Below are 16,735 nucleotides of genomic sequence, written 5' to 3'. Positions count from 1 at the left end.
CTTCCATTATACAGTTCCTCTGGATAAGTGTGTGTATATACATGTTTGCCTATATGTCTCTTGATTTTATATTTTGCATAAAGGTTGCCTTATATTAGAGAGGACATACGATATTTGTCCTTTAGGGTTGGCTTATTGCACTGAGCATAATGGTCTTTAGTTGGGACTGTATGGTTGTAAATGGTAGAATGCCAGTTTTTTAATGGCTGTGTGGTATTCCACAGAATAGATACACCAGTTTATCCACTCCTCTTTTGATGGGCATCTACATTGTTTCCATGTCTTTGTCATTGTGGATTGTGTTGTTTAAGTATAGGGTTACAGATCATTTTCTCATATGCATATTTTATTTTATTTGAATATTTCCCCCCTCTCCTGCAAGAATGTTTTCCTAAAAGTGGAATAGCTGGATCATATGGTAGATCAATTTTCGGTTGGCTTGGCTATCTCCATGCTGACTTCCATAGTGGTTGTACAAGCCTACACTTTTCCCACAGTGAAGGAGGTACCTTTTTCTGCACATCCATGGCTGCAGGTGTAAGTTCTGAATGTAGACTAGTCTTACTGGAGTTAGGTGGAACCTCAATGTATTTTTTTGAATTTCCCTAGCTATCATGGAAATGCAATTTGGGTTTTAATAATCAGCCCTCTTGTAAAAATTGCCTCCCAGTGGCATTACCCTAGTAATTGACAAACCTCATATTATGCCTAGCTCCTGATATTGGATCTGGTCTCTAGTCCATTAATCATTATCATGAGAAATTGTAGACCAAACCTTAATATGTTAGGTCTTTGGGTGATACCGTGCTCATGTCCAAAGTGTAGCATCCTAGGCCATAGTGAAGTCCTTCTCTGATGAACATGTGTAACAGAGACTTTCCATGTGCTGAATTTTGAGAAGAAATGTAGATATGAACAGATAAGGTTTTCAAACTATCCAAGAAAGTAAAAATAGATAGATATAAATTTTTTGTTTAAGTCCATGGTAATTACAAAATGTGATGGGAATGTGGAGGGTGGAATGAATTTGTCCAGTAATTTGAGAAATGATAAAGGTTATTGTTATATAATAAATTGGAATTTAGGTAGTTTTTTTGTTTTATTACTTAGTTCAGTATTATGCCAACTCTGTCAATGGCTAACTCCCAAGAAAGTGTTCTTTTAACCCACTGGATTTTTCTGAGTTTATAGATTATCATAATGCTTTTGACAGACTGTCTAGGATTATCTACTGAGTGTGAATTACAGAACAAAGGGAGATGATCCCTGTGCTCAAGGTATGTACAGGCTGGTGGGCTACAAAACAGAGGTGAATTTGGCCTATTGCAAGATAACATTTTTGGTCTTGAAAGCTGTGATAGGAAGAGATTGAGCAGAAGTCCTACTGGCAGGTGGAAAGTTGGATGGGTAATTTCCTCACCCTGTGAGAATTCAGAAATATCTCCTGTGTCTGACTTCGGAGTTGAAGTAGCAGCTCTTTTACTCAGAGCGTCTCAGCCAGCTTTTGTGTGTGTGTGTATGGTTTTTTGTTCTTGTTTTCATATATGCCATTACTAGGGTTCACTCTCGCGTAACTTTGATCTTTTCCAGTTGTGAATATGTGAAAATGTAAATCAGGTGGCTCAGAGAGCATGGGGTATGTGGGTACCTTAACTTGGCTGATAAACAGAAGAGTTGGGCTTGGCTAACCAGGGACTCAGTTTGGGGTTGTGGTAACAATGACAAACCTGCTGAGGTGAGGGGTGTAGATGACGTTGCTAGGGGTGTAACGGTTCCAAGACAGATGATCCAAGATAAAGGCAGGAAGAAATCTCTGCCCATCAGTGTGAACAGACAAAAAGTCATGAATCATTTCTTAACTTTCATGGGAAGGCCCCACAGCCGACAGGCATTCCCTGGGACTAGCTTGTCACTTGCCTTTGGTTAATGCTGAGCCTTAGGTTGCTTTGCAGTGTGAGTTGGTAGACCAGCATGTTTCATCCACAAGAGCTGAAGAAGACCCCTTCCTTGTGCTTGTGGTAGGAATCTGGATTGAAAAACATGGGAGCCTAGTACAGGTATTCTTGCCCTATCCCTGGTGAGTTTCACAGTCTTCAGTAATGGGCCTATCTGTGCATATGCATGGATCTCAGTATTTTTTTCCCCACAAAATAAACTTTTAATTCTACTTTCCACATACTTTTTAAAGTACCCTCATATGACTTCTTCTGAGTTGGAAATTTCTGTATCTTCTACTTTTATTGTGTCCAGGAACATATAATTAATTCATTACTTTCATTGTTTCATTGCATTCATCAAGCATTCATTAAACACATAGTATTTCCTTGATACTGGGACATTTCTTCATCAACAAAGACTGACTTATTTTGGCATCTGCTTACGTGGGAAGAAGTAGGTGCTACCTTGAATTAAGAGTTCTAAGGGAGGATTCAGACTGTTCGGAGAAAAACCTCTTGCCTTGGATTTGATTTTTTTGCACAGTTTCTCCTTTAAAACCAGCGTATTGCTCAGAACAGGTTTTCTCCTTTAAACTGTTCATCTGATAGCTCACCAATTTTCCAAGGATGTAATGCAGACTGCTCAACCACAAACCTGGCTCTTTACCAGAACGGCAGATCCTTGAGTTGTTGACTCATCCAACTTCCAGATGTCGTTTAAACTCCTTTTTCCCACAGTGGAGTTTTGGAAATATTATGAACACATGACTTTCAGGGGAAGCAGGTGTGTGTTTGGAGCTGATGAGTCAAGACATGTTTATTGCTCATGTAACAGGGAAAAGGCTCCATATTGTACAGGTGCAATTTAGAAGTGGTTAGGGATAGCTGCTCAGTATAGGCCCTTGTTGTGCATTGTTGATGTGTTGCAAAGTGGTGTTATTGATCTGTGCTCTCTTTGCCCACCAACAGGATTTGTTTATTTAATTATGTTTGTTTATTAAAAAATTAAAGAGCTTCCAGTTTTATCCACTGGTTCACTCCCCGAATTCCTGCAACAGCTTGTGCTGGGCAGGGCTAATCCAGGAGCTGGGAACTAAGTCCAGGTCTCCCATTTGGGTGGCAGGAACCCAAGTATTGGAGCTGACACCTGCTGATTCCTAGGATGCCCGCTGGAAGGAAGCTGGACCTGGCCTTGCACCCAGGCACTCAGGAATGTGAGTGTCTCAGGTGGTGTCTTACGTGTTTCAGTGGATGTTCGCCATCCACAGTGTATTGAATGCTCTTGGTTCCTGATGGCAATTCATCTCCATGTTATTCCTTTTAAAGCTGCTTCACGCTTCACAGATCAGATTGAGTGGTTTACATGTAAACAATGTATATTGATGGAGTATTTTTCTTCTTACTATGAAGTCAGAAGTTTCCTAAGGCTGTCTGTTGGGTGATGGATTATGTTTCTGAAACCAACAAGTGCCTCTTTCATACCATGGAAATAGTGTCTAACAGCCTTACCACAAGGTGATTAGTTTCCCTCCTCCATTGCCTTTATTTGTCAGTATTCCAACTATTCAGAAACCCTCGTGGAGCATCTGTTAGTGCCAGTTGTTGAGGGGGTCACGGTGGAATGGGTTGATGCTGCAGGAGAGGCATGGGGTACGGGACTGTGGTGCTGTGGAAGGGGCCCTCTTACTTGTGGAGTGGATTTCAGTGGAACATGGAAGGATGGGCATGTAGGTGTGCCGATGGAGGGGGAATAGGTAGGAGCAAGGAAACAATACAGAGGCGGGAGAGAGCCTGGCAAGTGTTGGGAAGCACAGTAAACATTCTGTAGCTCCAAATTGGGAAGTATGGTGTAACATGAAATTGGAAAAAGAGGAGTTCTGACCCATTCATGAAGAGCCTCATATGCTATATTAGGGGTTTTGATGTTTTCCTGGTTCTAGCCATTATGTCTTTTGCTCGTTTTTGTAAAAAGAGGGAAAAAAAATCACGTAAAATTCACCATCTTATTTTTTTTTAAAGATTTATTCATTTTATTACAGCCAGATATACACAGAGGAGAGACAGAGAGGAAGATCTTCTGTCCGATGATTCACTCCCCAAGTGAGCCGCAACGGGCCGATGCACTCCGATCCGAAGTCGGGAACCTGGAACCTCTTCCGGGTCTCCCACGCGGGTGCAGGGTCCCAATGCATTGGGCCGTCCTCGACTGCTTTCCCAGGCCACAAGCAGGGAGCTGGATGGGAAGTGGAGCTGCCAGGATTAGAACCGGCGCCACTTGGGATCCCGGGGCTTTCAAGGCGAGGACTCTAGCCGCTAGGCCACGCTGCTGGGCCCACCATCTTATTTTAACTTATACAATTTGGTGGTTGATAATGTATTCACAGGTTGTGTCACCACGTATATGATCTAATTAGAATTTGTTCTCTAGTCCCTCCTTCCTCTATCTTCTAATGACTGCTCCTCTATGGATCTGTCTGTTCTAGCATTTTACAGAACAGAACCATACCAGGTGTGACTTTATGTGTCTGGCTTCTTTCGCTTAAAACTATGCTTCTCAGTTCTTATTGTGGCATTTATCAATTATCCATTCCTGCTTGTGGCTAAATGACGTTCCATCATGTGAGGAGACCACATTTGTTTGTTTCCTCTTTCTGGCTGTTTAGAATATTATTGTTGTAATCATAGACAGGTTTCTGTGTGTCAATGTGTTCTCAAATCTCTCTGTGCTGTATCTGCATGTGTAATTACTAGGTCTTGTGAATAACTATATTTAACTTCCTGAGGAACAGCAGAACTTTTCCAAGTCATTGGAGATTTTTAAAGGCTAATCAAAACACTTAAAACAATTTTTGGACACTTTAGTATATGATTTCTTTGGGGGGGATAAATATTTCTACATCTGTTGTATTTTTCTGTTCAAGTACCATCCACAGCAGCGAGCCTTCTCTGGCTCATTTAAATGCTATGCAGATGATTGCTAGAAAGGAATCTGTGGTGTTTTACAGAAAATAAGTTTGCTTTCTCAAACCGAACCCCTGATTAAATTATAGACTATTATTAGGGGATTTATTGTCCTTATAAACTGTGCTTGGAGTCCCTGTAATTTGTTATAATTAATGCAAGAGTTCAAGAGCAAAAAGCAAGGATCAGGTTGTGGCTTGTCTGTCTCTTTTGCAACACCTTGCTATCATTGGCTGTTTTTCACTGCTGGTTAAGGCCCTGTGTATTTGTGTGCATTTAAACAAACAGTATCCTTTTTAGGAAAAAATTGCAATCCCGTGACTCATTGGAGCTGAAGGAGTCTTGGGAAGGAGTTAGGTGTCTCTGGCAAATGCATGCATTTATCGATCCATGCAAGTTGAAAGCGTCTGAAATTGAGCTTTTGCCAAAAAAATCCTGTCTGTCTGTGTTTCTGTGTTTGCATGTGTTTTTGTTTTCCTGCATGCACATGTATGAGCTGGTGGTGTGAAAAAGCCTGAAGAAAAACCTTCCCTTTTAAGGCTGCCTTTGTCAAAGTTGTAGTTTTAGCCTTTTTCTTTCTCTGCTTTTTTTTTTTTTCCCCTTTTTGGGGTTATTTTAATTGCTCAGTTGCCAGAGCATTGACTTTGTAACAACAGTGCAGAGTTTTACTTGCTAACCTGAACATACTTTAAGAGCTTTTAGGTAGTATGTGGCTCAGGTACCGACCATGTTGTTACACCTTGCTCATCACAAGCTGAATTGCTTCTCAAGGATTTTGAGACAGAGGGAAGGAGGCATTCAGGTTTATCTGGTTGCATGCCTGCGTATGTACTGTTTATCTGGGCCTGGCAGCCTGGAGCGGTGTGGGCCACCCTGTCCATTATCTGGATTTACAGCTGCAAACACCCTGTGGAATGGATGGAATGTGCAATTTCTCTCCTGTTGGCATCTGTCAACCCAAGATTCAAAATTGTTTTTCTTTGCTCTCTGATACCCCAGAATTCTGGGACAGTGTGTCCTTGTTCCCCTTGTCTTTTACAGTAGAGAAATTTGCACATTTGTTTCTTATTTAATATAACAATATGACAGTAAACAGCAAACAAAGCTATGTGGTGCTTTGGTACACACTGCCCTGTCTTGAGAGAACTGGGTTCCCATACATTCTAGAAGGATTCTCAGGATACTGCTAGTTGTCAAGGGAGTTTTCTAATGAGGAAAAGGCATTTTAGGTCTTACCCTGCTCTTAATACCAATGCCAGAACCATCTTTCTGTGCTTTACACCCTGGTGGTTTCATTGAAAAAATTAAAAACTATGAAGACTGAGGGATTTAAGGATGAGTTCTCTCCAAATTGCCACATCCCTACAGACACACAGATAGAAAGAGACAAGTTGATTTGCCTGAACTTGAGCTGTGAGGAGACAAGGCAGATAGGAGCCTGCGATGATAATGGCATTGCAGGTGAGTAGTGAGGCTGACAGAGTGCTTTCACTCAGCTGCTGCTCAGTAGGTCACAGTGATTTTGATTGATCCCATACCTCCTTGAGTAGTCGGGGGCAGAAAGAGCAATCCGATTAGGATATGTGCTGTTCACGCAGTTCACCATGTGTTAGCATGATAGCAACAGAGTTAAGTTTGGATAGCTATTTTACAGATTGACTGGGGCATCAGACAGACAGAGCTTGCACCTGCTGACTCATTCTCCAAATGCCTGCAATAGCCACCACTGGGCCAAGGTGAGGCCAGGAGTTGGGAGTGTAATCCAGGCCTCCCATGTAAGCCGCAGGACCCCAGTTACGTTAGCCATCACTTAGAGTCTGCATCGATGGTAAGCTGGACTCAGAAACATAGCCCAAAGAACCGAGGTGCTCTGATACAGGACTCGGTAGGCCAGACACCCACCACTAGGTGATGGCCTAAGGATCCAAGATGCAGAAACCACTATGTGCACAGGACCAGCAGAGACGTGTGTGTAACTGAATTTTACTGTTTTTTTTTTTTTTTCCAATCTGTGTTTAGATATACATAAGTAGGAAGCCAGTCTCTCTGCTGCTGCACCTAGCCCCTCCCAGGCAGGAGGCCTGTGAACCTCTGAACCCCTGTCCCTTGGCGCCATGTGTGACACTCATCCTCCTGCCTCTGGGGCAGAAATGGGAACCATCTCAGTTGCTGCTGCGGGGAGGGAAACAGTCTAAAGCATCCATGAACCGTGATGTGAGACATGCCTGTAATGTGATTGGATTTGAAAAACTGCTTGATGAACTGGCATTGTGCTGCAACAGGGTAAAGTGCCACACACAATGTCAGGATCCCATGTGGGTTCTGATTCCCGTTCTCTTCCAGCCCTGTGTTAATTAACGCATTTGTGAAAGCAGTGGAAACAAGTCCAAGAGCTTGGAACCCCAGAGGGAAGCTCCTGGCTTTGGGCTGGCCCGTCTGCAGGTGCTGGAGCCATGTGGGGAGTGAACCGCTGAATGGAAGGAAGACCTTTCTGTCTTTGTAACTCTTCCTTTCAAACATATAAGAACATCTTTTTTTTTTTTTAAGGTTCTTGTTTTGTTACTTGTCACGTATACAGTGGCAACACCATCTGACTGGGGTCCAAGCTTGGTAATTGAAATGTGGTGGGATGGGTCATAAAAGGCCACAAGGAATCTCATTTTTGTGATGAGGCTGTTGTGGGGTTCACTGGTACAGGGAGTCACATCACACTCCCAGTGCATCTGTGGTTGGCTGGACTCTGCTGCAGTTCTGGTCCTGCCTTTAGGGAGCAGTGACACTTTAAGCAGTTCCTCATCTTTCCGAAGCAGTGCCCTTCTATAGAACCCAATGGATTGTACTCAAAAGTTCTAAAATCCTTCCTTCCTTAAATTTCTTAGCCTGGAGGATGCTTATATATATGCTTTGAGCTTAAGCTTAAAAACGTCATACTTTATGACCCCTAAATCTCAGTAGGTTTCAGAAACAGAGGCTTACTGCTTTTCCACCTTACCTGTCCATTGTGGGTCCAGGAGGCTCCTGCCCCCTGCTGTCTTTCCCAGGACTCCATTTTAACTGAGCCACAGCCCCTCCCTGGACACTGCAGGTTTCAGGACACTGGAGAACTGTTCTGAAGGCTTTTGCATGAGAATAGCGGTCACTTCCATTGCCATTTCATCACTTGCCCCAAAGCTAGTTACAGAGCAGTGAAGTCCGTGGATAGGACCCAGTCAGAAGGGCAGCACGGAGCAGCAGCGGACGTTTGGAGTAGTAGCCACAGCCTTCCATTGCTCCTATGTCCACCACCCTGTGATTAAGGCCGAGAAAGCTGCATTTTTGCATGCAAGTGTGGCCAAAATGAGACCGTAAGGCCTTCCTGTTAGATGTTACTGTTTCCTGATTGGGTCACTGTTTGCTGACCTGAATTTGGAATGAAGGTTTCACTTTGGGGATGGATAAGCTAAGTATTTTTAAAAAGCAGCACATACTTGGCCTCTGAATCCCTTGTGCCTTCCTTGTTGTATTGTGGCAGTGCAGTCCAGACGTGGAGAATGCTACATGGAATTTCTTCATCTGAGAAGCTGAATAGGCGTGCAGGTAGAATTCAGTTCCATAAAGGCTTAGTACGAATTACAAAGAGTGATCAAAGGGCTTAGTACCACTTCTCTTAATACTGAGAATGTTATGGGATATAATTTTGAAAGGATTCTTTGATATATGTTGGAAGTTCTGAATACTCTATTGATCTAGGATGCCCTTTAAAAAATGTTTATCCTATTTGAACAGCAGAAGCGCGGGGTGGGGGGCAGGGGGGAGGCGGCAGTGCAGAGACAGGAGAGAGATATCTGTCTTGGTCCTCTGTGCCACTGTGTCTGCCTTCCAATATGGGCTTTTAAAAGCTTTATTTCCAAAATTTCAAGGGAGGAAGGAACTTGGAAAACTCATTTATTTTCTTGCCATGGAATAGGACCATCTCAGTTCTGCAAGGCCTCCCGAGACCGGCTCATAACACGTCAGCTTCCAGTTGTCTTCAGTGATGTGGGTGATCAGAGAACTGTTTCCAATTTACCCAGGCTAATCTGAATTTAATCAATCAGTGGGTCTTTAGAACGAAATGAAAAAGAAAATTTGAGAGTAGAAATTTTGCCTTTATTCCGCAGTCATAATTATGTTCACCAGTTCTTAGAGGGAGAGCAGAATCCTAAACTAAAATCATTCTTTGGGCCTCAATAGTCAGATGGGCTATTTCCAGGTCTTTGAATATGAAAAATATTACAGAGTTTTCCTTGGGAACTTGGATTTTCAAAGAGGATCTCTTTGGAAAGCTGGCAAATACTTATTTTCCTGGCATGAGGATCATTTTTTTTTTTCCTTTCCTCTCCACCCAGAGCTGTGACAGGGTGGAGTATACTTCTGTGAAATTGCATGTTTCCAAAATAGACTCTACTGTTACATTTTACTGCTGTTATAATTGAATCTCTAATTAAAAATAAGCTGAAACCAAGCATGCTAAAAATAGAACCTCAGTTTATATTCTCTAATTTTCACATCACACAGGATTTCTAGATTTTGTAAAAGTGCCTTTTGTGCAAAGACAATACCAACCAGTTTCTAAAGTGGTTGGATTTTGTTCTTGTTTCTGCAGTCTTGCATAGTTAAACCTGTAGCCTCATGGGGTTTGAGCACTGTATCGTTACTACTGTTCGGATTATCCTGTAGTCTGGGTGGCTTCCAGATAGAACATTGCTTCTATTCCCACACCAAATGACTAGGCTCTCCCTGCTAGTGGAGTGTGCTTCACTATTGACTGGGTTAGGATGGAGTTGTAATAGAATTTGCTCACAAATTATAGAAGTGAGAGCTGTAAGTTAAAGTTTTGAAATAACAATACGAAAAAGCTAGAACTACTGTTTTGCTGGATCCTGCGGGTAGATTGGTAACATAGTCCCAAAGTCCCATAGTCCCAAACTGATTGTTTTCACCTCCAGGTGGTGTGTGAAAAAGCTGCAGCTCTGGCACAACATAGTGCCTGACTAACACCTTGTTAAGATGTCTTATGTCTTGGACCTTAAACATTGAACCCATAGAAACTGTGCCAAAAAGCCATGGCAGCAGGGATGGGAGAGGTGCTGGATGTCTCTAAGTCAGTCTTTCTTTGCCTTCTGTAGGATGACCCTTGGCATCTAGTGGACCTGTGCTCAGAGACAGTGTTAAATACATAGGTGTTACTGTCCATCCTAGGCTTGCAGGATAGAAAATAAGAACTATCCAGAAGGGAAAAGATGGAGTGACGGCTTTAAAGACTGAAATATTAGATGTTCTATGATTTGCAAAAGAGAAAATCACCATCCTTTCCTACCTTGAGGTTCGCAGGTTTTTTTTTTAAGATTTATTGTATTTATTTGAAAGAGTGGCAGTGATTTTCCATCCACTGACTCACTTCCTGAATGGCAGCAATGGCCAAGGCTGAGCCAGGCCAGAGCCAGGAGCCAGGGGCTTCATCCAGGTCTCCTGCAAGAACAGTAGCAACCCCAGCACTTGGTCCAGCCTCCACTGCTCTTCCCAGGCCGTTGGCACAGAGTTGGACGAGAGGTAGAATAGCTAGAACTTGAACCCGGCACTCAAGTGGGCAAGTGGCTGCTTTAGCTAGTGTATGACAGCACTGGACCCTCGGGTTTTGTTTTGAACATTCAGAATGTATTTTTTTCAGTAAGCTTTAGGATTGTTTTCTATACAGATTCCTTTCCTTTCCATTGCTGCTTTTGCATACTTTGGGGGATTTTTGTTTGTTTCTCTTACATACTCACTTTTTCCCCTCTCTATAATTGTGCGTTTGAAATAATGTCATTCTAAAACACCAAAGAACCCTTATTTTCATTTTATTTAAAAGACAGAGGTATAGACAGAAATTTCCTATCCACTGTCTCCCCAAATGCCTGTAAGAACCAGGGTGAGGCCAACCTGAACCCAGAACTCCAACTGGGTCTCCCATCCATGTGGATAACAGGGACCCAAGGATTTGAACCATCAGTGCTGCCTGCCAGTGCACATCTTAGCAGGAAGCTGGGATTGGAAACAGAGCCAGAACTCAAATCCAGGCACTGGTGCAGGACGGGCAACTCCGGGCTGTTGCCTTAGCTGCTGCTGTGCCAGATGCCCACGCCAGGGTGTACATTTCTTGATGCCTAAGTAAAGCATTTTTTCCTGCTGTGCTCGATGAAAAACTGCAACCTAATAAGATCCTTGATGCTACCTGTTGGCAGTTCTGTTCTCTATCCTTTGAGATGAGAAACAAGCAAGCAGCAGTGGGTGCTTGGTTCATGAGAATTCAAGGCACCCTCCTTCTTCAGTGTTAACTGACGTTATGTGTGATGTCTGAAAATAGAGCCCAGCTCAGAACCCACAGGTAGAAAATAAGGAAGGAAAGGCAAGGAAAGCTGGAAGATAGTCATGTGGCGTATTTACTGTGAGAATCTGTTACTCTTGGCTGTTTCAATATTTGATTTTCTTGTCATGTTTTTTTTGCTGCAGACTCCCTAAAGCACACACACACACACCCCCCGCACGAAGAGCTTATAATTTCCTTAATTTTACCCAGTGTTAAAGAATGCACCTACCGGGCCCGGCGGCATGGCCTAGCGGCTAAAGTCCTCGCCTTGAAAGCACCGGGATCCCATGTGGGCGCTGTTTCTGGTCCCGGCAGCCCCACTTCCCATCCAGCTCCCTGCTTGTGGCCTGGGAAAGCAGTCGAGGATGGCCCAATGCATTGGGACACTGCACCCGCGTGGGAGACCCGGAAGAGGTTCCTGGTTTCCCAGCTTCGGATTGGCGCAGCACCGGCCCACTGCGGCTCAGTTGGGGAGTGAATCATCGGACAGAAGATCTTCCCCTCTGTCGCTCCTCCTCTCTGTATATCTGACTTTGTAATAAAATAAATAAATCTTTCAAAAAAAATTTCATTAAAAAAAAAAAGAATGCACCTACCTAATGTCCTAGGAGCTTGTACCCAGTCAGAAGCAGTGCTGCCACCTCCCCATTAGTCTTCCAGCTGTGAGTTCCTATTTGCGCCTTTGTTCCTGTTTCTTGGGACTTGGCTGCTTAGAGGAACTATGGGTTAGGAGGCTGTCATGACTGCGAAGACAGCAGTGTCCTCAGAGCCCCACCTTGTGTGAGTGGACACAAAGGCTTGCTTGTGTCTTTTGGGGAATTTCTTGGAAAGCCAATGGGAACTTTTTCAAATAAATGAGACAAACAAAAAAATTAAAGAAAAAAAAAAAAGGCTCTCTCCCTATTCCAAAGATTTATTTATTTTACTTGGAAGTTCAGAGTTACTCAGAGAGATCTTTCATCCACTTTTTCACTACCCAGGCTGGTCCAAAGCTGGGAGCCAGGGCTTCTTCCAGGTCTTCCAGGTGGGCCATCTTCTGTGTTTTCCAAAGCCATAAACAAGGAATTAGGTCAAAAGTGGAGCAGCTAGGACACGATCCAGCACCCACATGGTGTGCCATTGCTGGCAGGTGGAGGATTAGCCTTTTATGCCACCATGCCAGATCCTTTCTCCTCTATTCTAAGTTTTTAAACAACTCCCAGTGTTTGCTTTTCTGATTTGAACCCATGGTTTTCCCACCTAAGGCTGACATGGTTGTCTTCATCCTGCTAATGAGACCCATGAGGAGAGAAGATGAGTACAGAGAGCCTGGTTCCTTTTCACAGTGGGTGCTGAGTCTTGTGATACCAGAGCAGAGCCAGCCCAGAATAGCTTAGCTCTGATCACCGCTCAGAAGGAAGGCTGGGCTTTGGGTTGCTGGAGTCCCCTGAAGTTACATTAAAGTGGAGAATTACGGTTTACCTGGAGTGGAAGGGTTATTAGCAATTAATGCTCACAAAGGGGACCCTAGCAGGAGTGCCTTCAGATTATGGACAGGGAAAGCAGAATGCTCAGGTGTGAAATCTGCAGTGAGGAGTTTCAGTTTGAGGTGGCTCCAGGGGCAGTGGCCGGGCTGTGGCTTGAGGCTGTGTGTGGATACATTCGTCCATCTGCTCTTGCTGATTGCAATCTCACTTCAGACTGCAGAGTTGCATTTGGTTTTGAGTTCATGGGTTACAGATACGTAAGGTAAAGCTCTGGATTTTCTAATGGCTTAGCCTGTTTGCATTTTTGCTATCTAGGTTTTCAGTTTGTGGGAGGTTGTATCTCTAGAATTTGTTGATGGATGTGTGGTGTGTAGCTTTGGCAGTTGCGTTGTGGGGGAGGATGAGCGTTTTCATTCTTGATGCTGTGTTATAGAGATCTGACCTTTTATTAGCGATTCATCCTGCTGGTCCACATGTAAGTGCACTGTTGGTCCTGCTGTCCAACTCAGTGAGTGGGATGCAGTGCCTGCCATATCAGATGGAGATAAGCAGAGGTCACTCCATGTCATAGAGGTGACCTCATTAGCATCACCTGCCTGTCCTGCTGTGTACATGAACGTCTGTGTCAGGATATGAGGGTACTTCAAAACATTCATAGAAAATAGAATTGAGGTTTATTTTACTGCATATTTTAATACATATGTTATTGTTTTATTTTTTCCTAGTACATGCTTGCCATTAATTTTATAAAGTCGCCCTCGTATGCATAGGACTCAACTTTTTTTTATCCCACAACAAAAATAAACTCTTTTTAGTTCCTTATTTAACCAACTTCTAAGTATGTGCTTATAAATTAGCTTATTCCTCTATTCCCACAGATATCAGTATTACCTACAAGTTAAGAAGGATGTGCTTGAAGGGCGGCTGAGGTGTTCGCTGGAACAGGTGATCCGGCTGGCCGGCTTAGCCGTCCAAGGTAAGGTGCATTAAGGGCTGGCGTGTGAGGTTGTGTTCTTTGTGTGATGGTCATGTTGGTGACCTCTCAGAGAGAAAAGCAATGCTCCCTTTTCGTTGTAAGGTATCTCTCAGCAAAAAGGCAAGATTAGCGATCTGTGGTGGCAGGGTGGGACATTTCTTTAAACTGTAAGCTGCTCGTGACTTTTTAACTACAGTTTTATTTGAGGACATAGGAGCTGTTTTCCTAGAGCTACATTTCAGGATTTGCAGGACATTTTCTAAGAACTGCTGTGCTGCGCAGTGTGGTCAGATGCTGTGGTGTGAGGCTGTGATTGTGTGGCTGTCGTAATAGTGTCACGTTTGAGGGCCTTTTTGTTTTGTTTTTGATTATGCATTTGCAAGGCAGAGTGAAAGAGGAGAGAGAGAGGAAAAGAAAATCCATCTGCCAGTTTACTCCCCAGATGTTCACAGCAACAGATTGGCCAAACTGAAGCCAAAACCTGGAACTGCTTCCACATGAGCATCTGGAACAGGCTCCCCCCCCAAGTATTTGTGCTGCCATCATCACCCATTGCCCCCCCGTGCACATTAGCAGGAAGCTGGATCCAAAGGGCCTGAACTGAGACCAGGAACTCTGAAATGGGATGCTAATTTCCCAAACAGCACCTCACACTGCTGTGATGCTGCCTGCCCCAAGTGTGAGAGCTTTAAACATTGTACTATAATTCATTGTAATGCAGTTAGGAGGATAAATTCAGAACCCACATTGGTGATGTGAATAACAGATTTGTATTGGAGTAAGTGTGCCTTTCAGCCTGTCCTATTTAGATTTATCAGACAACAGCTTTTTACCACCTCTAAACTGAGATGTCTGCTGACTTCTGTTTCTTCTCTTGTTTATATGAGCTACTTATGTATTTGGAAGGCAGAAAGACAGAGCGCTTTTTTGCTGTGTCACTTCTCCATTGGCCCCACTGGCTGGGAATGGTCTAAGCCAAAACCTGAAGCCTGGAATTCCATCCAGTCTCCCACGTGAGTGGCAAGAAAATACCACTTTCCGCTGCTTTCCCAGGCACATTAGCAGGAAGCTGCGTGAGAAGGAAACAGCTGAGATTTGAACTGTTTCTTACATGGGACGCCAGTGTTGTAGGCTGTGGCTTAACGTACTGTACCAGAACTGCAGCCTCAGATATCTGGGTGCTTATATAATGTGCACACACACACACACACACACGTACTTTTTATATGTTTATACTTTACTGTTTATGGAGTGTTGTTTAACTGCCTTTAGTTATATATTGAAAATAAGAAAAGAAAGGTATAATTCTTTTTTTTTTTAAAGAAACCTATCTTGCTTTATGTCATTTTTTTAAAAACACCGATGTTCGTGTGTAAGCAGTTGAGTTTCTACCACATGCACTGTTGTCTTAGAAGCTGCGGATTGAGGCTTTGAACTGAAGTCGTAACTTGGAGATCTAGATGTCTGAAGAGCCTGTCTTTGACCCCCTTTGCTCCTGGTCTGTTTAGTGGGTATGGGCAACTGTGTCATTCCTGTACAGTTGGCTTCTGTTGTCACTGTGGATAGAAATGTGCGCATTATGTCACCTTGCATCTTTCTGGAATGACTAGGAGGGGAGGAAGCCGGGAATGGCTCACGTAGAAAAGCCAATGGTGGACCATTGAGACAGTAGGAGGAACCGTTAGTGGAGGAGGCACGAGACCCCAGTAGGTTCTTCCCGTGCAGATTGGATCCTTCTCTGAAAAATCTCTCTGCTGTTTGTTTCATTTACTGTCCCTTCACCTGAGCTGTAACACAGGTGTTCTTAATGTTGGAGGATCCCTGAGGGAAACTGTCAGACTGATTGTGGATTTCTGTTTCTGTCGGGTCTTGGAAGCTAGGGTCTAGTGTGGTGAAACCTCCTCCAGCTATATCGTGTTTAAAATATTGTAGGAGACATGTAACACAGATATAGTATGTAAACAGTAACAGTGTAATACATACAATTACATTATATAGTCATTCTTTTAAAATTATATTCCTGATTTATTGGTTTATTAGGATGGGAACGTTATCAGAAATGTAAGCTGGAATGGAATGTGGTAACAAATCATTAAAAATAATCTGGAAGGGCCCGGCATGGTAGCCTAGTGGCTAGAGTCCTCTCCTTACATGTGTCAGGATCCCATATGGACACCAGTTCATGTCCCGGTGTCCCCACGTCCCATCCAGCTCTCTGCTTGTGGTCTGGGAAAGCAGTTGAAGACGGCCCAAAGCCTTGGGACCCTGCACCTGCTTGGGGGATCTCCAGGCTCCTGGCTTTAGATTGGCACAGCTCTGGCTGTTGCAGCTGCTTGGGAAGTGAATCAACAGATGGAAGGTCTTCCTCTCTGTCTTTCCTCCTCTCTGTATATCTGACTTTTCAATAAAAAATAAAAATCATTAAAAAAAAAAAAGCTGGGAGAGTGACTTGTGCAGTGCTCCAGTGTGCCAGCTGGCTGGTGAGTAGATTTGTACTGTACTGAGACAGTTGCTGTCTCGGCAGCTTCCTCACAAGGACCTTGTCTCTGTGTTTTCCTTTCATTCTATATTAATAACTATCTTAAAGGTAGAAGAGTCCATTTCTGTCAGATGTAAAGTTTTCCTTACGACGTTAAAGCTTCACATGTGTGTGAGAGCATGCAAGATAAAAAGGCACGCATTTACATGCGTATTGTGTGCTTTCTGTATTCATCTGCTTTTTGCTCAGCCATAGTATTGCGAGATGAGAGTGGAGAGCACAGCATTTCTTGGCATCTTGGAGCGTGCGTGGTTGTTCAAGAGGTGTACGAGTTTGCTCGCCAGGGGTGGTTTACAGGGGGGAATTCCAGCTGCATACTTTGCAAAAAGTGCAGATGTGTTTGGCATCTTTAGTTCTCCAGATTAATCTCCGCTTTAAAAGTCCCCTTGGTGGATATTCTTAAAACCTGAATTATTAACAAATGTTTGTTTTAATTTTTTAAAGTAGCCTATAGGAATCACTTTCAAATTTCCCTATTTGAAAATTATG

The 16,735-nt window shown here is 43.4% G+C and overlaps 1 protein-coding gene across 2 annotated transcripts in view; it reads left to right on the top strand.

Annotated features, from left to right (window-relative positions):
• PTPN14 (protein tyrosine phosphatase non-receptor type 14) overlaps positions 1-16,735 on the top strand; it is a 178,305-nt gene that overhangs the window by 101,312 nt on the left and 60,258 nt on the right. For both annotated transcript variants that reach the window (XM_004578645.4, XM_058669182.1), the window contains exon 4: positions 13,610-13,707. In XM_004578645.4, the coding sequence (XP_004578702.2) occupies positions 13,610-13,707 (98 nt within the window). The remainder of the gene's footprint in view (positions 1-13,609; positions 13,708-16,735) is intronic.

Source organism: Ochotona princeps, chromosome 10 (assembly GCF_030435755.1).
Source record: "Ochotona princeps isolate mOchPri1 chromosome 10, mOchPri1.hap1, whole genome shotgun sequence".
NCBI lineage: Eukaryota > Metazoa > Chordata > Mammalia > Lagomorpha > Ochotonidae > Ochotona > Ochotona princeps.
The sequence above is the reverse complement of the archived record's forward strand: the minus strand, read 5'-3'. Positions and strand labels throughout refer to the sequence as shown.